This window comes from Ranitomeya imitator, chromosome 3, assembly GCF_032444005.1.
Source record: "Ranitomeya imitator isolate aRanImi1 chromosome 3, aRanImi1.pri, whole genome shotgun sequence".
Lineage (NCBI taxonomy): Eukaryota > Metazoa > Chordata > Amphibia > Anura > Dendrobatidae > Ranitomeya > Ranitomeya imitator.
Window position 1 is genome coordinate 233593659 of NC_091284.1, and position 23221 is coordinate 233616879.

Here is a 23221-nt window from a genome sequence, read left to right on the forward strand (position 1 = left end):
AAGGTGGTGGTGGACAGTGGAAATCGCTACAGCACAAGCGGTTTGGGGGTTAATGGACCCTGCCTAACGCTATCCCTGCTTCTGACGAAGCGGCAGCAACCTCTCCCTATGCTCAGATCAGCAGCAGTAAGATGGCGGTCGGCGGGAACGCCCCTTTATCGCCCATGTGACGCCGCAGAAAGCAAGCCAATCACTGCAATGCCCTTCTCTAAGATGGTGGGGACTGACACCTATGTCATCACGCTGCCCACACTCTGCGTCCACCTTCATTGGCTGAGAAATGGCGCTTTTTGCGTCATTGAAACGCGACTTTGGCGCGAAAGTCGCGTACCGCATGGCCGACCCCACACAGGGATCGGGTCGGGTTTCATGAAACCCGACTTTGCCAAAAGTCAGCGACTTATGAAAATGACCGACCCGTTTCGCTCAACCCTAGATGTCACTAAGGGGCTATATACATCATTATGAAGCACAGACAGCAGTGGAGGCATATATGTCCCTGGAGAGAATATTCATCCCTGTTCAGGTCACATACAACACTGGCGGCTATATATATCACAGTTGGGGAATATACGTTACTCAGGGGGATATACAGCACTTTTGAGGTAAATGCAGCACTGGGGAATTTACACATCACTTGGGTGCCCATAAAGCTGTGGGGGAGATATACAGTACCGGGGGGGATATACAGCACTGGGGGGACAGGCATCGCCGGGGAGGCACATAGATCACCGGGGTGGGGGGCTCAGAGATCACCGAGGGGCACATAGCTGGATGGGACAGAGATCACAGGGGGCACAGAGATCACATGGGAGCACAAATATCACAGGGGGTACAATATAGCAGGGGAACAGGGATAACAGAGGGCACAGGGATAACAGGGGGCACATAGATCACAGGCTGGGAGCCACAGATATCACAGAGGTGCACATAAGCTGGGGGCACAGAGATCACAGGGGGCACATTTTTCCAAAATGACAGGTTCCCTTCCACATGCCGATTTTTCTGTTATGCGGAATCTGTTCAGAAACTGTTTTTTGTTGCAGTTTTTAGAACCTGAATGCTGATTATTTACAGCAAATGTGCAATTTGTGAACTTGTATGAGCAGTTGTAAAATCTGATGGATTTTCTAATGTGCCATTACTTTAGTGCAAAACTTTGAGAAAACTTAACCCCTTAACAACAGCCGATACGCCTTTAAACCGCGGCAGTTAAGGGTACTTAAACCACAGCGCCATTAGTTAACGGCGCTGTGGAAAAAGTGTATAACGCCTCCCAGAGTCTGAATTTCTCTGGGGTCTCTGTTGCCGGGGGTAGACGAGACCCCAGAAAACATGATCCGGGTTGCGATCGCAGGTAAATAACCGTTTACCGGCAGCTGCAAAAAAAAACTAAACGCAATTTCCCATTTAATTTCTCTGTCCTCCTATGTGATCGCACATCAGAGAACAGAGAAATGGGGTCCCCGATAGCCCCCCAATACTCACCCGTCTCCCCCGATGCTCCTTGTGGCTCCCGATGGGCGCCGCCATCTTTTTCCGGGAAAAAAATGGCGGGCACATGCAAGGTATGCCTGCTAGCCAGCACCCGGGATATGAACATGATTGGGGCAGTTTTTACCGACCCCTGTTCTGTGATCGTGGGTAAATAACCGTTTACAACAAAAAAAAAGCGGCGTGTCATTCTCTCTCCTCTAATGTGATCGCACATCAGAGGACAGAGAAATAGGGGGATTCGGGGACCCTGTCATACTTACCTGTGTCCCCGGGTCCTCCTGCGTCCCCTCCTGGCCGCTGGCTTCTTCCTCTGGGAAGAAAATGGTGGGCGCATGCGCAGTGCGCCCGCCGTGATGTGCCAGCTGGCAGTGGAAGATTCTTCCTCTTGTTTTATTTTGGTCACTGTGAGATCCAATCACAGTGATCAAAATAAAAAAAATAGTAAATATCCCCCCTTATCACCCCCTTAGTTAGGAAAAAATGCTAAAATAAAAAAAGTATGTATTTCTATTTTCCAATTAGGGTCAGGGTTAGGGCTAGGGTTGGGGCAAGGGTTAGGGCTAGGGTTAGGGCTAGGGTTAGGGCTAGGGTTAGGGCTAGGGTTAGGGCTAGGGTTAGGGTTGGTGCTAAAGTTAGGGTTAGGGTTGGGGCTAAAGTTAGAGTTAGGGTTGGGGGTAAAGTTTGGCTTAGGGTTGGTGTTAAAGTTAAGGTTATGGCTAGTTTGGGATTAGGGTTAGGTTTGGGATTAGGGTTAAGGTTAGGGTGAGGGTTAGGTTTGAGGTTAGGGTTGAGATTATGATTAGGGGCATGTTGGGCTTAGGGATTTGATTAGGGTCAGGGGTGTTTTGGCATTAGGGTTATGATTAGGGTTATGGTTAGGGTTGGGATTAGAGTTAGGGGTGTTTTGGGGTTAGGGTTTTGATTAGGGTTATGGATTGGGTTGGGATTAGCATTAGGGGTGTGTTGGGGTTACAGTTGTAGTTAGAATTGGGAGGTTTCCACTGTTTAGGTACATCAGGGGGGTCTCCAAACGCAACAGCCAATTTTGCGTTCAAAACGTCAATTGGTGCTCCCTCTCTTCTGAGCTCTGCCGTGCGCCCAAACAGTGGTTTACCCCCACATATGGGGTATCAGCGTATTCAGGACTGATTGGAAGACAAATTTTGGTGTCCAGTTTCTCCTGTTACCCTTGCAAAAATAAAAAAAAATTGGGGGCTAAAGTATCATTTTTATGGGGAAAAAAATGATTTTTTTATTTTCATGGCTCTGCGTCAAACTTCTGTGAAGCACTTGGGCGTTCAAAATGCTCACACATTTAGATAAGTTCCTTGGGGGGTCTAGTTTCCAAAATAGCATCACTTGTGGGGGGTTTCTACTGTTTAGGTACATCAGATGCTCTGAAAATGCAACATGACACCCGCAGACCATTCCATCAAAGTCTGCATTTTAAAACGTTACTACTTCCCTTTCGAGCCCCGCTGTGTGCCCAAAGAATGGTCCCCCCACTTATGGGGTATCAGCGTACTCAAAACAAATTGGACAACAAATTTTGGGGTCCAATTTCTCCTGTTACCCTTGGGAAAATAAAAATTGGGGGCTAAAAATCATTTTTATGGAAAATATATATATATATTTTCACGACTCTGCATTATCAACTTCTGTGAAGCACTTGGGCAATCAAAGTGCTCACCACACATCTAGATAAGTTCCTTGGGGTCTAGTTTCCAAAATGGGGTCCCTTTTGAGGGGTTTCTACTGTTTAGGTACATCAGGGGGCTCTGCAAAAGCAACATAACACTCGCAGACCATTCTATCAAAGTCTGCATTCCAAAACTGTGCGCCTTCCCTTCTGAGCTCAGCCATGCACCCAAACATTGTTCTCCCCTCACATATGGGGTATCAGCATACCCAGCATAAATTGCACAATAAATTTTGGGGTCTAATTTCTCCTGTTACCCTTGTGAAAGTAAAAATCTGGGGGTGAACAGATCATTTTTCTGGAAAAAATATAATTTTTTTAATTTTCATGGCTCTACATTATAAACTTCTGTGAAGCAGTTGGGGGTTCATAGTGCTCACCACACATCTAGATAAGCTCTTAGGGGGGTCTAGTTTCCAAAATGGGGTCACTTGTGGGCGGTTTATACTGTTTAGGTACATCAGGAGCTCTGCAAATGCAACATGACGCCCGCAGACCATTCCATCAAAGTCGTCCCCCCCACATATGGGGTATCAGCGTATTCAGGACAAACTGGACAACAAATTTTGGGGTCCGATTTCTCCTGTTGCCCTTGAGAAAATAACAAATTGCGAGCTAAAAAAAATCATTTTTGAGGAAAAAAAAATAATTTTTTATTTTCACGTCTCTGCATTATAAAGTTCTATGAAGCACTTGGGCGTTCAAAGTGCTCACCACACATCTAGATAAGTTCCTTGGGGGGTCTAGTTTCCAAAATGGGGTCATTTGTGGGGGGTTTCTACTGTTTACGTATATCAGGAGCTCTGCAAATGCAGCATGATGCTCGCAGACCATTCCATCAAAGATTGCATTTTAAAACGTCACTACTTCCCTTCCGAGCCCCGATGTGTGCCCAAACAGTGGTCCCCCCCCACATATGGGGTATCAGCATACTCAGGACAAACTGGACAACAAATTTTGGGGTCCAATTTCTCCTGTTACCCTTGGGAAAATAAAAAATTGTGAGCTAAAAATAATTTTTGAGGAAAAAAAAAGGATTTTTTATTTTCAAGGCTCTATGTTATAAAATTCTGTGAAGCACTTGGGGGTTCAAAGTGCTCACCACACATCTAGATACGTTCCTTAATGGGTTTAATTTCCAAAATGGGGTCACTTGTGGGGGGTTTCCACTGTTTAGGCACATCAGGGGCTCTCCAAACGTGACATGGTGTCCGATCTCAATTCCAGCCAATTCTGCATTGAAAAAGTCAAATGGGAATCCTTCTCTTCCAAGCTCTGCCATGCGCCCAAACTGTGGTTTACCCCCACATATGGGGTATTGGCGTTCTCAGGACAAGTTGCACAACAACTTTTGCATTCTAATTTCTCCTGTTACCCTTGTGAAAATAAAAATTTTGGGGTGAAAAATCATTTTTGTAGAAAAAATGTGATTTTTTATTTTCACGGCTCTACGTTATAAACTTCTGTGAAGCACCTGGGGGTTTAAAGTGCTCACCACCACACATCTAGGCAAGTTCCTTAAAGGGTCTATTTCCAAAATGGGGTCACTTGTGGGGGTTTTCCACTGTTTAGGCACATCAGGGACTCTCCAAACGTGACATGACGTCCGATCTCAATTCCAGCCAATTCTGCATTGAAAAATTCAAACGGCGCTCCTTCTCTTCCAAGCTCTGCCGTGCGCCCAAACAGCAATTTACCCCCACATATGGGGTATCGACGTATTCAGGAGAAATTTCACAACAAATTTTGTGGTACATTTTTCCTTTTTACACTTGTGAAAATAAAATAAATTGGTTCTGAAATAAAATGTTTGCAAAACAAAGTTAAATGTTCATTTTGTTCCTTCCACGTTGTTTCAGTTGCTGTGAAGCACGTCAAGAGTTAATAAACTTCTTGAATGTGGTTTTGAGCACCTTGAGTGGTGTAGTTTTTAGAATGGTGTCAAGTTTGAGTATTTTCTGTCATGTACACCCCTCAAAGTGACTTTAAACGTGAGATGGTCCCTAAAAAAATGGTTTTGTAAATTTTGTTGTAAAATGAGAAATCGCTGGTCAAATTTAACCCTTATAACTTCCTAACAAAAACAATTGTTTCCAAAATTGTGCTGATGTAAAGCAGACATGTGGGAAATGTTACTTATTAAGTATTTTATGTGACATATCTCTCTGATTTAAGGGCATAAAAATTCAAAGTTTGAAAATTGCAAAATTTAAAAAAACTTCGCCATATTTCCATTTTTTTTCATAAATAATTGCAAGTAATATCAAAGAAATGTTACCACTGAAGTACAATATGTCAGGAAAAAACAATCTCAGAATCAGCGGGAACCGTTAAAGCGTTCTAAAGTTATAACCTCATAAAGTGACAGTGGTCAGAATTGTAAAAATTGGCTCAGTCATTAAGTACCAAATTGGCTCTGTCACTAAGTGGTTAAGACACCCAAGACGCATTTTAAGACCATGTTTACACGTAAGGTTTTTTCAAAGCCGCGTTTTTCTGCTGCTTTTTTATCTGCAAGTTTTCTGAAGGTGCCTGTAACAAAATACACAATAGCAATTACCGTATATACTCGAGTATAAGCCGAGATTTTCAGCCCAAATTTTTGGGCTGAAAGTGCCCCTCTCGGCTTATACTCGAGTCAATGTGGGTGGCAGGGTCGGCGGGTGAGGGGGTGAGGGCGCTGAGGCATACTTACCTAGTCCCAGCGATCCTCGCGCTGTCCCTGCCGTCCCACGGGCTTCTGTGCTGCAGCTTCTTCCCCTCTTCAGCGGTCACGTGGGACCGCTCATTAGAGATATGAATAAGCGGCTCCACCTCCCATAGGGGCGGAGCCGCCTATTCATTCCTCTAATCAGCGGTGCCGGTGACCGCTGACAGGAAGAGCTGCGGCACCGAAGACCAGGCAAAGGGACAGCGCGAGGATCGCCAGGACTAGGTAAGTATAGCATATTCACCTGTCCTCGTTCCAGCCACCGGGCGCCGCTCCATCTTCCCGGCCGGCGCCTCCATCTTCCCGGCGTCTGCGCTCTGACTGTTCAGGCAGAGGGCGCAATGACGCATACAGTGTGCGCGGCGCCCTCTGCCTGATCAGTCAGAGCAGAGACGCCGGGAAGATGGAGGCGCCGGAACGAGACGCCGGGAGCTGCAATCAAGGGAGGTGAGTATGTGGGTTTTTTTTTTATTGCAGCAGCGGCGGCAGAGATTTCTATGGGGCACAATGAACGGTGCAGAGCACCGTATATGGCACAGCAATGGGGCACAATGAACGGTGCAAAGCACCGTATATGGCACAGCAATGGGGCACAATGAACGGTGCAGAGCACCGTATATGGCACAGCAATGGGGCACAATGAACGGTGCAGAGCACCGTATATGGGCACAGATATGGGGCACAATGAACGGTGCAAAGCACCGTATATGGCACAGCAATGGGGCACAATGAACGGTGCAGAGCACCGTATATGGCACAGCAATGGGGCACAATGAACGGTGCAGAGCACCGTATATGGGCACAGATATGGGGCACAATGAACGGTGCAGAGCACCGTATATGGCACAGCAATGGGGCACAATGAACGGTGCAGAGCACCGTATATGGGCACAGATATGGGGCACAATGAACGGTGCAGAGCACCGTATATGGCACAGCAATGGGGCACAATGAACGGTGCAGAGCACCGTATATGGCACAGCAATGGGGCACAATGAACGGTGCAGAGCACTGTATATGGCACAGCAAGGGGGCACAATGAACGATGCAGAGCACTATATGGGCACAGCTATGGGGAAATAATGAACGGTGCAGAGCACTATATGGCACAGCTATGGGGAAATAATGATCTATTTTTATTTTTGAAATTCACCGGTAAATGCTGCATTTCCACCCTAGGCTTATACTCGAGTCAATAAGTTTTCCCAGTTTTTTGTGGCAAAATTAGGGGGGTCGGCTTATACTCAGGTCGTCTTATACTCGAGTATATACGGTAGTTCTGATTATTGTGTTTTTGCCGTTTTTTTCTTGGGTTTTCCCCTTTATTTGATTCAATTTTGGTATAGATTTGATGCATTTTTTATGCATTATTTTAGTGTCAGAAAGTTTTGATTCTGCGCTTTAACACAACTGTTTTTTAAATGTGTTAAAAGTCTATAGAGAAAAATGTAGAAATCCTGCTGTTTCACAGTTCAAGCAAAGTACCGTATATACTCGAGTATAAGCCGACCCAAGTATAAGCCGACCCCCTAATTTTGCCACAAAAAACTGGGAAAACTTATTGACTCGAGTATAAGCCTAGGGTGGAAAATGGAGCAGCTACCGGTTAATGTCAAAAATAAAAATAGATACCAGTAAAAGTAAAATTAATTGAGACATCAGTAGGTTAAGTGTTTTTGAATATCCATATTGAATCAGGAGCCCCATATAATGCTCCATACAGTTCATTATTTCCCCATAGATGCTCCATATAAAGCTGTGCCCCATATAATGCTCCAGTTTATTATTGCCCCATAGATGCTCCATATAAAGCTGTGCCCCATATACAATGCTCTGCACCGTTCATTATTGCCCCATAGCTGTGCCATATAGTGCTCAGCACCGTTCATTATTGCCCCATAGCTGTGCCATATAGTGCTCAGCACCGTTCATTATTGCCCCATAGCTGTGCCATATAGTGCTCTGCACCGTTCATTATTGCCCCATAGCTGTGCCATATAGTGCTCTGCACCGTTCATTATTGCCCCATAGCTGTGCCATATAGTGCTCTGCACCGTTCATTATTGCCCCATAGCTGTGCCATATAGTGCTCTGCACCGTTCATTTTTGCCCCATAGCTGTGCCATACAGTGCTCTGCACCGTTCATTTTTGTCCCATAGCTCTGCCATATAGAGCTCTGCACCGTTCATTATTGCCCCATAGCTGTGCATATAGTGCTCTGCACCGTTCATTATTGCCCCATAGCTGTGCCATATAGTGCTCTGCACCGTTCATTGCCCCATAGCTGTGCCATATAGTGCTCTGCACCGTTCATTATTGCCCCATAGCTGTGCCATATAGTGCTCTGCACCGTTCATTATTGCCCCATAGCTGTGCCATATAGTGCTCTGCACCATTCATTATTGCCCCATAGCTGTGCCATATAGTGCTCTGCACCGTTCATTATTGTCCCATAGCTGTGCCATACAGTGCTCTGCACCGTTCATTTTTGTCCCATAGCTGTGCCATATAGAGCTCTGCACCGTTCATTATTGCCCCATAGCTGTGCATATAGTGCTCTGCACCGTTCATTATTGCCCCATAGCTGTGCCATATAGTGCTCTGCACCGTTCATTATTGCCCCATAGTTGTGCCATATAGTGCTCTGCACCGTTCATTTTTGCCCCATAGCTGTGCCATATAGTGCTCTGCACCGTTCATTATTGTCCCATAGCTGTGCCATACAGTGCTCTGCACCGTTCATTTTTGTCCCATAGCTGTGCCATATAGTGCTCTGCACCGTTCATTATTGCCCCATAGCTGTGCATATAGTGCTCTGCACCGTTCATTATTGCCCCATAGCTGTGCCATATAGTGCTCTGCACCGTTCATTATTGCCCCATAGCTGTGCCATATAGTGCTCTGCACCGTTCATTATTGCCCCATAGCTGTGCCATATAGTGCTCTGCACCGTTCATTATTGCCCCATAGCTGTGCCATATAGTGCTCTGCACCGTTCATTTTTGCCCCATAGCTGTGCCATACAGTGCTCTGCACCGTTCAGTTTTGTCCCATAGCTCTGCCATATAGAGCTCTGCACCGTTCATTATTGCCCCATAGCTGTGCATATAGTGCTCTGCACCGTTCATTATTGCCCCATAGCTGTGCCATATAGTGCTCTGCACCGTTCATTGCCCCATAGCTGTGCCATATAGTGCTCTGCACTGTTCATTATTGCCCCATAGCTGTGCCATATAGTGCTCTGCACCGTTCATTATTGCCCCATAGCTGTGCCATATAGTGCTCTGCACCATTCATTATTGCCCCATAGCTGTGCCATATAGTGCTCTGCACCGTTCATTATTGTCCCATAGCTGTGCCATACAGTGCTCTGCACCGTTCATTTTTGTCCCATAGCTGTGCCATATAGAGCTCTGCACCGTTCATTATTGCCCCATAGCTGTGCATATAGTGCTCTGCACCGTTCATTATTGCCCCATAGCTGTGCCATATAGTGCTCTGCACCGTTCATTATTGCCCCATAGTTGTGCCATATAGTGCTCTGCACCGTTCATTATTGCCCCATAGCTGTGCCATATAGTGCTCTGCACCGTTCATTATTGTCCCATAGCTGTGCCATACAGTGCTCTGCACCGTTCATTTTTGTCCCATAGCTGTGCCATATAGTGCTCTGCACCGTTCATTATTGCCCCATAGCTGTGCATATAGTGCTCTGCACCGTTCATTATTGCCCCATAGCTGTGCCATATAGTGCTCTGCACCGTTCATTATTGCCCCATAGCTGTGCCATATAGTGCTCTGCACCGTTCATTATTGCCCCATAGCTGTGCCATATAGTGCTCTGCACCATTCATTATTGCCCCATAGCTGTGCCATATAGTGCTCTGAACCGTTCATTATTGCCCCATAGCTGTGCCATATAGTGCTCTGCACCGTTCATTATTGTCCCATAGCTGTGCCATACAGTGCTCTGCACCGTTCATTTTTGTCCCATAGCTGTGCCATATAGAGCTCTGCACCGTTCATTATTGCCCCATAGCTGTGCATATAGTGCTCTGCACCGTTCATTATTGCCCCATAGCTGTGCCATATAGTGCTCTGCACCGTTCATTATTGCCCCATAGCTGTGCCATATAGTGCTCTGCACCGTTCATTATTGTCCCATAGCTGTGCCATACAGTGCTCTGCACCGTTCATTTTTGTCCCATAGCTGTGCCATATAGTGCTCTGCACCGTTCATTATTGCCCCATAGCTGTGCATATAGTGCTCTGCACCGTTCATTATTGCCCCATAGCTGTGCCATATAGTGCTCTGCACCGTTCATTATTGCCCCATAGCTGTGCCATATAGTGCTCTGCACCGTTCATTATTGCCCCATAGCTGTGCCATATAGTGCTCTGCACCGTTCATTATTGCCCCATAGCTGTGCCATATAGTGCTCTGCACCGTTCATTCTTGCCCCATAGCTGTGCCATATAGTGCTCTGTACCACTCATTATTGCCCATAGCTGTGCCATATAGTGCTCTGCACTGTTCATTATTGCACCATTGATGTACCATTGAAAGCTGTGCCATTGCTGCTGCTGCAATAAAAAAAAATGCCATACTCACCTCTCTTGCTTGCAGCTCCTTAGCGTCTGGTCCCGGCGTCTCTCCGCTCTGACTGATCAGGCAGAGGGAAGCGCGCACACTATATGCATCATCGTGCCCTCTGACCTGCACAGTCAGAGCGGAGAGACGCCGGGAAGATGGAGCGACGCCCGGCGTGTGGAACGCGGACAGGTGAATATGTAATACTTACCTGCTCCCGGCGTCCCGCTCCTTCCCCCGGATAGCTGGTCTTCGGTGCCGCAGCCTCTTGCTCTATCAGCGGTCACTGTTACCTCTGATTAGAGAAATGAATATGCGGCTCCACCCCTATGGGAGTGGAGTCCATATTCATTTTTCTAATGAGCGGTCCCACGTGACCGCTGAAATGGGGAAGAGCTGCAGCACGTGAAGACTGTGGGACGGCAGGGGGAGCGCCAGGATCGCCGGGACTAGGTAAGTATGCCTCAGCGTCCTCTCCTCCTCACCCGCCGACCCTGCTGCCCACCGTGACTCGAGTGTAAGCCGAGAGGGGCACTTTCAGCCCAAAAATTTGGGCTGAAAATCTCGGCTTATACTCGAGTATATACGGTAAGTGTGATTTCATGAAGACTTACACCCATTGTGTATTTAAAGGGAATCTGTCAGCGTAGTTTGCTATTTAACCTGAGTGTAGCATGACTTACTACACTGTGCTCCATGCTGTAGTTTCAGTACAATTAATGTGTTATCAGCAGGAGATTATTACTAGAGGACTAGGTCTCGCCTGCAGGCCAGTCCAGCTAATCAGTATAACCGCGCCCCCACCAGTGATTTGTAGCTTGCTGACAATGTACAGTGTACACAAGAAGCTGTCAAAGAGGGGTGCGGTGGGATTATACAGAGCTCAGCATTCTGACCAATACAATATCTACAATAGAGGAAACAGATATTCTGTCAAAACAGTACCAAGCAGTCCAGTAAGTGATACATTGTTGAAATCAGGCTCTCTACCCCTATATTATGGTGCTCTCAGATTCCATAGCAAAAACCTGCTGATAGATTCCCTTTAAAGATGCTTTTAAACTTCATGTCTTTTAATGCGCTGGCACTGGCCAGTGAAATGCCTGCTAGGGCTGTGGGGTACTTGGGCCGGGTCCGATGGTCCTTAAAGGGGGTGGTCAGGGTAGCAAGGACCCAGTCGATGGCCCTGGACATCCAAGTTAAAGGGAAAGTCTTTAAAGGGAATGATTTGTAAGAAAATAAAGAATGTTCATGACACCACCTGTGGTAATCGATCAGGGATGACCGACGCTGCTAAATGGGTCCACTGGGGATGATGGTATTGCAGCAAGGATGATTGGCTTCCCACAGGTTAAAGTTTATTCCTCAATGCTCCTGGTGTAGTGGATAAGGATAACAAATTGTGTAATATAATAATAAGAATTTGAGCACACAAGGTTGTAGTCTCTTTACCTTTTACTGATGTAGTTCAGGTACCCTGATTACAGGCGGTCTTTGGAATCCGGGCTGCCTGGAAGCGATTTGGAATCCCCTTAGTGAGGTGGGGTTGGGAGCCTTCCTTACTGCGCAGTAGGGTACGTGCCTTGCTGCCTGAGGCTTCACACAAGGTCCTCTCTCTCTGTCCTATATGTAGGACAGTACCCGCATGGCAGGCAACACAAGCCTTTTTTTTACAGGTGTCCCTACTTGAGTCAACTTCGGGCTCTATATGCTGCTGTGCCTTCGGGTGTAGTTGTGGACAGGCAACTTGATATCTCTTGCCCTCCGGTTTCAACTGTGGGGCATACAGTCCCACACAGCCACAGACTCCCAGTGTCCAATTCCTGCGCTCCAGTGTGGAAGGAGCTCGGTCGCAGCTCCCTTCCAGCTCCTCACTTCTCCTTTGCTCCTTCTCCACTCACACTCTCCACAGACTAACAGACTAACTAACTCCTCCCCCAGCAAGAATATTTATAGGGAAGCTCTCCTGAAACTGGGTCTCCCCCTTCTGGCCTTGAGTCAGAAAGTGTTGAATGTATGTTTTACCTGTTAAAGGGATCCTCCTCACTTCTAGGCATGGCATCACCCTCCTGAGAGGCAGGCAATACCACTGTGGTACCTGGACTCCTGGGGTACCACACCAGCATCAGGTCATTATACTTCATTTTATACGCTGCAGCTGTAAGGGGGTCATAAAAATGGTCTTGTTCCCTCACACATGTCCTGCTAAACTAACGGTAAATGTTTTACAGTTGTTTGCTGCTATATGTATATCTTGTGTTGCAGAAATGATTTAATGCCCTTAACACTATTACTTGTATATGTGTTATGTCTTCCATGCTGATAAATGTATATATTTCTATTGTGTCATGTAATGTATTATAGGGAAAGTGCTGTATTTTAATTAGCACATGTGGCGTAGTATGCAGTTCAGCCACTAGAGGGGGGTATGTTAGAATACTATAGAGAAAAGTACTTCGAGTTAGGAAATAGTTAACATAGGAGGAGCCAACCATGCATAGGATAGATGGTTTTCCTGTTTCTAAGCAGAAGGGCCAGGGATCCCGTGCAAGGCGGCTGAACTTCGTAACGTTTAAGGAAAATAGCCCAGCTGTTCATGGGCCTACTGCAGACAGCAGCAGAGACAGCATCAGTAACAGCAGATAGCAGCGGTTACAGCAGTGGCAGAAGCTACTGCGGGAGACACAGCAGAACAGGGAGGACCCCGCAATACCGAGCCGGACGGGACGTCCTGGGAACATACTGAAATGCACAGGGAAAGTGAAGGAAATATGCTGTGTGGAACCTAATGTTGATGCTGCAAAAGACATGGATGTGCTGAGAGAAGAAACCAGTAAAGTTATCTGTTTAAAGTTTAAATCGGACTCTGCCTTATTGTGCACTAGATCAGAACAAGTTTTCCTGCAACTCAGGGAAGACACTGAGGACCACGCAAGTAAGACAGTGGGACTTTACCTATGTGATGCGGGCGGTCAGAGCGCGCTTGAGCAGACACCTATGTGGGCCATGACTATGGCCCTGGCCGATGTTCACACAGCATTTAGAAAAGAACACTGCATGCAAATGTAAGGGGTAATTAAAGGGCAAGCGGCAGGAGCCCAAGCACTGTGGTCCCTAGGAATGTGCCCAGGGCCGGAGGTTCTTCACCCCTGCTTTAAAGTCTCAGTCGCTGAATCAGACAAAAACATCTTGAAACCCCAAACTCCATCAACAGTGACGAACATAAGAAAAAACAGGCAGCCAGATAAAAAGGTGCAAATTTATAATAATTGAAAAACACCAAAAATTATATAAAACCGGTGCAATGCAATAATGAATCAGGTACGTAGATTTGTATGGATAAATTTGATCTTGACTGAGATCGAAAACTTGCATGTGCTTTTTTTTTGTAGGACTGGTATACATTTCTGTTGTTATTTACCCTATATTGTAACATAAATTCTGATGCAACGTCAAAATTTGCAAAACTTTTGTGTAACTTCAAGATGCTGACAAGTTTTGTGTTTTTTGCAACAACCTTAGAAAAAAAATCACAATTCATCGTAGCTGGAAGGAGGAATAATTTAACATTTTCAAAATTTTTCCAAGGGTATATATATTATATATGGACTCAGATAATCAAGAAACATATAAGTAACAAAGCAAAACAAGCATTTGTACAGTTAGAAAAATCACATAAAACAGCAGCAATTTATATTTTCTGAAGGCTTGATGGTGGTTGATAAGTTTGAGGAAAAGATGAAGAACACGAACGGATGTTGTAGAAAAAAATTAAGGGTTTTTTCATTATCACAAGGGTTTCATCTTCAGACTTCTGCAAAAAAAAAAAGTAAAGTTGTTACTCTGCAAAGTGAAAAACATTTTCACATCAATGTATTATCTGAAAATAAGTGGTGTATGCCCCTTAAGGCTGGTTTCACATTTGCGTTTAAAAACGCAGCGTTTTAAGCACAAACACATTTGGTGAAAAAACGCGTTTATTAGGCGCATGCGTTTTTGCATGTTTTAACACAAACGCGGCGTTATGACGCGTTTACATGCATTTTTCCTGCGTTTGCGTGTTTGAAACGCATGATGAGAAGTGTGTCACAGCTGCCAATCATCAAAATCAACTAGAAAACCCACTATAAACAGAAATACCTAGGGTTAGGGTTAGGGTTAGGGTTAGGATCCCAAGTAACCCTAGGGATCCTAACCCTAACCCAAACTCTAACCCTAATCCAAATCCTAACCCTAACCCTAATCCAAACCCTAACCCAAACTCTAACCCTAACCCTAACACAAACCCTAACCCTAACCCAAACTCTAACCCTAACCCAAACTCTAACCCAAACCCTAACCCTAACACAAACCCTAACCCTAACCCAAACTCTAACCCTAACCCAAACTCTAACCCTAACCCTAACCCTAACACAAACCCTAACCCTAACCCAAACTCTAACCCTAACCCTAGGGATCCTAACCCTAACCCTAACCCTAGGGATCCTAACCCTAACCCTTAGGGTTAGGGTTAAGGTTAGTATCCCTTAGGGTTAGGGTTAGGGTTGGGGGGTGGCTTATCAGTGTGTATTCTTGTGTTTTTCTATAAAAAGACAGACATCAATACTTTTTTTGCAGCAAAAAAATACCGCTAGAAATTACTACATGTTGCATTTCTGCAACACAACGCATGCAGGGAAAAAACGCATGCGTCATCAAAATGTGTCAAAACGCATGAAAAAAAAACGCACGTGTTTTTAATGTTAAGTATAGGGAAAAAACGCATGCGTTTTTTTGCACAAAAACGCTAAAAAAAATGCAAATGTGAAACCACCCTAAACTGCATTTTCACACAAAAAAGTGTAACTCAAAAACATGGAACCTAAATAATGACCAATGTACTTCAAGGACGTTTCATCTCACTGTAAGGGCTCATTCAGTCAACCGTGTTTTACATCCGTGTTTTCAATGGATACAAGTAGTAGCTATTATAATTAGTGATGAGCGAGTATACTTGTTGCTCGGATTTTCCCAAGCATGCTTGGGTGATCTCCAAGTATTTGTAAGTGCTCAGAGATTTAGTTTTTGTTGACACAGCTGCATGATTTACAGCTGCTAGTCAGGCTGAATACACGTGAGGAATTCCTGGTTGCTAGGGAATCCCCACATTTATTCAAGCTGGCTAGCAGTAGCAAATCATGCAGCTGAGGTGAGGGAAACTAAATCTCTGAGCACTCAGAAATACTCGGAGATCACCCGAGCGTGCTCGGGAAAACCCGAGCAATGAGTATACTCGCTCATCACTAATTATAATCAATTGAGCTGTTCCCATTTTTGATCCAAGTTACAGATCAAAACGTTTCTATACAAGTCTATGGATCCGTAAAATATCACTGACAGCACACTTTACCAACTGGGTACTGTCCGTTTTTTTACATTGCAATGGTGTGAGCAGGTAGGAAGATGCAGTAACAAGTCGGAGGCAGAGCAAGCGTTAACGTGGGGTTTAATTTAACAGGTATCCTCCTCGTAGGGAGAAAGCAGATAAAACAGTATAAAGAATTACAGGGGGCGTAACTCAGGGGAAGCAGGTGTGAAGCATAGGGTAGGAAGTTCAAGGAAAGCAAACTTATCAGTCTGACGACTTCAGACTGAGGTTAGCTCAAGATGTGGATGTTGGTGCCAAAGCAGTGGCGCATAAGTGGTCAAGTATGGTCTTGGAAAAGATGGTGTCCTCGATCCTGGCGGCGGCGATGATTCCTCGTGGTCCAGTGTAGTCCTGGAAAAGATGACGTCTTGGATCTTGGTGGCGACGGTGATTCCTTATGATCCACTCGGTGATCGGTGCGTCAGGAAACAATGAGCCAGACAAAGCACAGTCTTTCCCCCTGTCAGCATACAGGGACAACGAGCAACTCAATTCAGGTACAAAGGGAAACCCCTCACAGCAGGTGTCTCAATTCTCCCGTCAGTGCGTGCGCAGGCTTATGTTCTGCCTGGGTGTCCTGTCACTCAGGGTCAGAGATAGAGCATAGATCAAAAGAGAGCGCCTTACAAAGTGGTGACAAATAAATCTTACATTTTATTCTGCCTCCTCTACCAATGTTTCGGTCAGAAGACCTTTTTCAAGCAAGCTCAGCGATGGCAGCGGGGACCAGGTACGTTGTCGGCAGTCTCTGTTAACAGCTTTTTTCCTCTGCTGTTTTTTGCCCGCTCTGGCAGTTGCACTCCCCCCCCCCCCCCCCCCCCGCAGAAGCCCTGACACTGCCCTCCTGCGCAATGCACATTCCCATGGCAACTAACTGATTTGCCGCGCACTGTAGCCCTTTTATCTTAGCCTAGACTCCTCCTCCTAGGTGCAGAGGTTGGTCTGGGGCTTTATGCTTTCCCCCGTGAAACCTGGGTGACAACTCCCACAGTTCCGGATCTGTCACGGAGTAGATAGGCCTGGACGTACTCCTTCTGCAGAGACCATAGGTCCTAGCCCTAGGTATTCGATTTGGGTGCAGAACAAATGGCACTTGGACGGTTTTACATTTAGTCCATGTCTCTGGAGCCGGCTCAGTACTTGCTCCAAATGCTGCAGGTGTTCTTCGAACGTGGCAGCATAGACAATTATATCATCTACATAGATCAAAGTGGCTTCGAAAATTCAGGTCACCCAAGCATCTCGCCATTAGTCGCTGAAAAGTTCCAGGAGTGTTGGCCAGCCTAAACAGCATTCTATTAGACTCAAACAGGCCCATAGTTAATATGAAGGCCGTCTTCACTCGGTCGCGCTCGGACATCGGCAATTGCCAATAACCACTGGTCAGATCTAGGGTAGAGAAGTATCTCGCTTGTGCCAGGGTGGATAAGGACTCTTCAATCCGGGGTAGCGGGTATGAATCCCGCACAGTGCAGGCATTTAATTTGCGATAGTCTACACAAAATCTCAGATTGACAATCTTTTTTTCATACTAGGACTATAGGAGCAGCCCATGGACTTTGACTTTCCCGGATGACACCGTTCTATAACATCGGTGAAAGCATTCCTTTCACCTCATGGTACAGCTGTGGATGAATTTGATGGTAGCGATCTCTTATGGGTGCAGCATTACTCGTTGGGACCGCGTGAGCGATTGCAGTGGTGCAGCCAAAATCATCCGAATGACGAGCAAATACGTCTTGATAGCGTCCGAGTACATCTTCCACCTGCTGTATCTGCTGCAGTGTGAGCTCTGTTAGCTCAGCCTGCATTTGTTCTAAGATTCTTTGCCATGGGGGTTCAGACATTGAAAGAGTTTCTACTGTTACAGTCCAAGGGGGGCCATGACACTGAGACCCCCACATGGATAAGCAACTTGCTGGTAGCACTATTTGCGGCACTTTATCTTTGGACGGTATCTTTGGATGTTGTTTGTGGGTTTGTCCCTTATCCCAGCCACATTGAGCTGCAGTTTAAAGCCTCTGGGATCACCTCATGTTTTTCTATAATAAGAGCATACTTTATGGATCCACCGACCACCACCATCCTATTACAATAAGTTGATACAATCGTCATGGCTGCTCCTCAGATTTACCGCCACAATCCTGCACTGTGGTCTATGCATGCCACTAGACACTTGCAGTATCCAGTGTCCCTGTCATTTGTTGTTTGTCTGTCACCTCAATCATCTAGCTCATTATATGTGACTAGCTATTGAACCCGTTCTACGCCCGGGTGGCGAGCATTTATATTGGTATATGGTCTCCATCCTGTCATGTGCTGCTCCATCCTGCGCCCCCATCCTGTCATGTGCTGCTCCCATCCTGCATCCCCATCCTGTCATGTGCTGCTCCCATCCTGCGTCCCCATCCTGTCATGTGCTGCTCCATCCTGCGTCCCCATCCTGTCATGTGCTGCTCCATCCTGCGTCCCCATCCTGTCATGTGCTGCTCCATCCTGCGTCCCCATCCTGTCATGTGCTGCTCCATCCTGCGTCCCCATCCTGTCATGCGCTGCTCCCATCCTGCGTCCCCATCCTGTCATGTGCTGCTACCATCCTGCGCCCCCATTCTGACATGGGCTGCTCCCATCCTGCCACACTCAGCTCTGCTACATCTGCCACACTCTGCTCTGCTACATCTGCCACACTCTGCTCTGCTACATCTGCCACACTCTGCTCTGACCCGCTTGGCCCCACTGCCTCTGACCCGCTCGGCCCCGCTGCCTCTGACCCGCTTGGCCCCGCTGCCTCTGACCCACTCGGCCCCGCTGCCTCTGACCCGCTCGGTGCCGAGTGCTGGGGGGCCTGAGCAGGCGAGGACACCGGCGCGCTGTGGGGGTCAGGTGCCGGTATCGCCGCCAGCTCAGGCCCCCCAGCACTTACTATATTCACCTGGCCAGTTCCACCGCTGTGCGCCGCCATCTTCCCGGTCCTCTGGCTGTGACTGGTCAGTCAGAGGGCGGCGGCGGTGCGCATTAAGCGCGTCATCGCGCCCTCTGAACTGAAGGTCACAGGCCAAGGACCGGGAAGATGGCGGCGCGCAGCGGTGGAACGGGACAGGTGTATATAGCTCATACTTACCCTCCTGGCGGTCCCTGACTCTCCATGCTTCAGCATGGTCTATTTTGTGGCTCTCATAGCCCATCTTAGCCATATGTTTTGACTGGAATTGCCTTACTTTTTTGCTTCTCTATATATGGGTTAATGGCTTATGACCTTTTCTTGTTACTCTCATAGGGCTATATATACATGTCCACTTGGACATTGTCTCTGGTGCTGCACCATTTGGGTCCAGGTTAGAGGCTACTCAATATTTTCACCTTTCAGGATCACACTTTTATCCATACAAATGTAATATTTATAGAAATTGTATTGAGTATTTATTTCATGTTTTTGTACCAATAAATGCTATTTTTTAATATATAAAGACTCAGGTTCTCCTATTTTCTAATTGCTATATCAGAGTCAGTATATTGGTGAAAGTTGCACTAATTTGTGGCTGGTGTCTTGCATTTCATTGTTAGGAATACTGTTGCAAGTTGTGGATGGAAGCAGTACCACTATCACATAAGGAAAACCCATTGCAAACCACACTATTTTCACACTTGCACATTTCAGTTACTATTTTGATTTATTTTGAAGTATTCAGAAAACAAAACCAGAAGTGGACATGAACATGCACAGATAAAACATAATTTTGGGAACATTTGCACTTCTCCCGTCTAATGGACCCAATCCTAATTTTGATTTAAAAATACTAATTAATATATTACCAAATTGTGTCAATCTGAGAGATTAATGTAGAGACATAGATCCTTATTCCAGTGATGTATGACTTACTAGGCTACTTGTAGTAGTATTGATGAAATCACTGTTTGATCACAAGGAGATTATCATTAGAGGACTAGTAAACCTGCTGCCACGTAGTCCTCCATATTCATGAGCTCTGTATAACCCCACCCCAACAATGATTGGCAGCTGTCTGCCTATATTGAAAATGAACAAGGAAACAAGCAGAATATACTGTATGTGTACATGTAACACCCCAGGTTCCTGGTTGTTACAGTGGCATTGCTTTCCTCACGGGGAGAATGATGTCACGCTTAGAAGCGAGGAAGGATCCCTTTGACAGTTATTCAGCACATACAACACTGTTCTGGCTCCAGGCCAGAAGGAGAGCTCTGAACTCAGTTTTAGGGTAGCTTCCCTGGATATAGATATACTAGATGGTGGCCCGATTCTAACGCATCGGGTATTCTAGAATATGTATGTAGTTTATTTATGAAGATTTAAGAATAATACAATGAATATACAGGATTCGGCCGGCCGAGCACGACCAATTAGAGAAGTGTGGTTCAAATACCGCGCCAATTAGCGGATAGACAAAATAGTAAATCACTGGCACACTACCAATACATCAGTAAACAAATGCGGGGGTGCAAACAAGCAGTGAACTAATCATAAATATAGCAAAGCATAAAAAGAACCACTTATAATGAATGCACACCTCCAATATAAATATAGAAACAAAACAACTTTATTAACAACAATTAAAAATAAACTTAAAAACAGTGAATACCAATCACTGAAAAAGGTCTGTAACCAATGTGAATTTGTCCATCTGTTGTATTGGTGAAAAAGTCAAACCCTTTTTTAGGACAGAGATCTCATTTGATGACAAAGAATATTGGGATAAGTTAACAATTTGAAAGGTATCTATCTCATTAGACACTTCATACTCACGGACGCCCGCAGTCAAAGATTGAGTCACTTGTGATGTCGTTTCCGTTGATTGTGACGTGGGGGTCTCTGACCCCGACTCCTGGTGATCCGAGTAAACAATCCTACGCCTCCTCCGCCCTCGCCTAGTCCTGGGTCTGTTTCGCTTTCGGCTGAAGATAAAAAATCACTTGAAGTGTGTCCTTCAGTTGCCGATGTGTCTCAATTATTCTCAGAGGGACTTTGTTTATTCATTGGGCCTCAGCGTCGATTTCCTTGATGTCTCCAACTAAAGGTAGTCTGTCTATTGAAATCTGACTTATCCCTTGAGAATTTAGATCTTTTTTTAATCATGATATCTTTGTCAAATTTGTCAAGCAGATCCTTTCATTTAACCCTGAAGGGTTGGACTTGTGATGTCTCATCAAAATTATTCAATTTTGCTTCCAGATTTTTAATATCATCTTTTACAGTGACCAGAAGCTCTCTGTCATGCATGATTAACATATTAATCAGAATGTTAGAACAACAAAGAAGCCCTTGCTCCCAAGTGGTGCGAAAAGTGGGAGAAGGTTCCCATGCCGGGAATATAGATATTCTAAGTCCCTTGGGCCCTAAATTAAGTTTTAAATACTCCTCCAAACACCAGATATTACATAAAAGTTTGATGCCATGTTTCTGTGCTGCAATTAACTCAGTTGTTAGACTGGAAAAATCTGAGTCAGGACATGTGTCTGTGTCCTCAGCAAATGCAGCAGACGCAGACTCCCTCCATGCTGCCTCCCGAGAATCCCAATCCATGGGCGCAACCATACCAGCAGAAAAACTAACCAGTATATAAGAACTATAACAAACAATAGAATTTTGAATAGGCCACAGTAAGCCGTGTGCTGCCAAGTAAAGAACACACCCACAAGGGTGTTTAAAGAGATACTGCCAAAATAGTAAATCACTGGCGCACTACGAATACATCAGTAAACTAATGCGGGGGTGTAAACAAGCGGTGAACTAATCATGAACATAGCAAAGCATAAAAAGAACCACTTATAATGAATGAACACCTCCTATATAAATATAGAAACAAAACAACTTTATAGACAACAATTGAAAACATACTTAAAAACAGTGAATTCCAATCACCACCATGACCCCGCTTCTTGCCGAAAAATTACTTATACACGATAATATACAGTGAATATGCCACATGACCCTCCAAAAATGCAGAAAATTATATATAAAACATTAACATATTTATATGGCACTGATCCAGCATATAACAAAGCCTGGGTACAAAACATGTGATAACACAATGACACCTGAGCGTAAGTGGGCAACATTAGTATTGAGGTGCCGCAGAGACCAAAACCCATGTGGATGTCTCCAAGGTGCACCTACAGGGCACTCCTAAACATGATATAAAACATTAGAAAAATTGGAGCCCGGTCCAAAAGTAATCAAGGTATAAATTTATTGAAATTATACACAATACATATACTCAGACTATGATCAGGTAATCAGAACAAAAACAAGAGTATCCTGACTTAGAATGTTGGTACTTCCCGTAGGTAAAGTGCTCAAGTGCCGCAAGAAAAATCCACTGGTCAAAAAGTAGTAATAATCAAAGTATTCAAATGGCTAAAGTATTATGCGCGCTGTGCCATTGAAAAAACAGGGTCCCATGCTCTTGTCAGTGCTTACCCATGGCGTCAGTGAGTCAGGACACGTGTCTCGCTGAAACCGATGCGCGTTTCACCTCTTTCTCAAGGTGCGGTATATAGCATAGCCACATAATATATAAAAGCCCATGCAGCATATAACACAGCCCATGTAGTATATAGCACAGCCACGTAGTATATAGCACAGCCACGCAGTATATAGCACAACCACTTAGTATATAACACAGCCACATAGTATATAGCACAGCCACATGTATATAACACAGCCACACAGTATATAGCATAGCCACGTAATATATAACCGCCCACGTAGCATATAACACAGCCCACATAGTATATAGCACAGCCACGTAGTATATAGCACAGCCACATAGTATATAACACAGCCACGTATTATATAACAGCCACGTAGTATATAGCACAGCCACATAGCATATAACACAGCCCACGTAGTATATAATACAGTCCACATAACATATAGCACAGCCACGTAGTATATAGCACAGCCACGTAGTATATAGCACAGCCATGTAGCATATAACACAGCCCACGTAGTATATTGCACAGCCATGTAGCATATAACACAGCCCTTGTAGTATATAGCAAGCCATGTAGTATATAGCAAGCCATGTAGTATATAGCACAGTACGTAGTATATAACCCAACCTACGCAGTATATAGCACAGCCCACGTAGTATATTACACAGCCCATGTAGTATATTGCACAGCCACCTAGCATATACTGTAACAGCCCACATAGTAAGAAGCAAGCTATATAACAGCCCACGTAGCATATAACACAGCCCACGTAGAATATAGCAAGCCATGTAGTATATAGCACAGCCATGTAATATATGGCACAGCCACGTAGTATATAACAC

At 45.3% G+C, this 23221-nt stretch overlaps 1 protein-coding gene across 1 annotated transcript in view; it reads right to left on the reverse strand.

Moving 5' to 3' along the window:
- Positions 1-13801: 13801 nt before the first annotated feature.
- LOC138669629 (uncharacterized) overlaps positions 13802-23221 on the reverse strand; it is a 280728-nt gene continuing 271308 nt past the window's right edge. Inside the window, exon 20 of the mRNA XM_069756275.1 lies at positions 13802-14312. Coding sequence (XP_069612376.1) covers positions 14305-14312 — 8 coding nt within the window. The 3' untranslated portion in view covers positions 13802-14304. The remainder of the gene's footprint in view (positions 14313-23221) is intronic.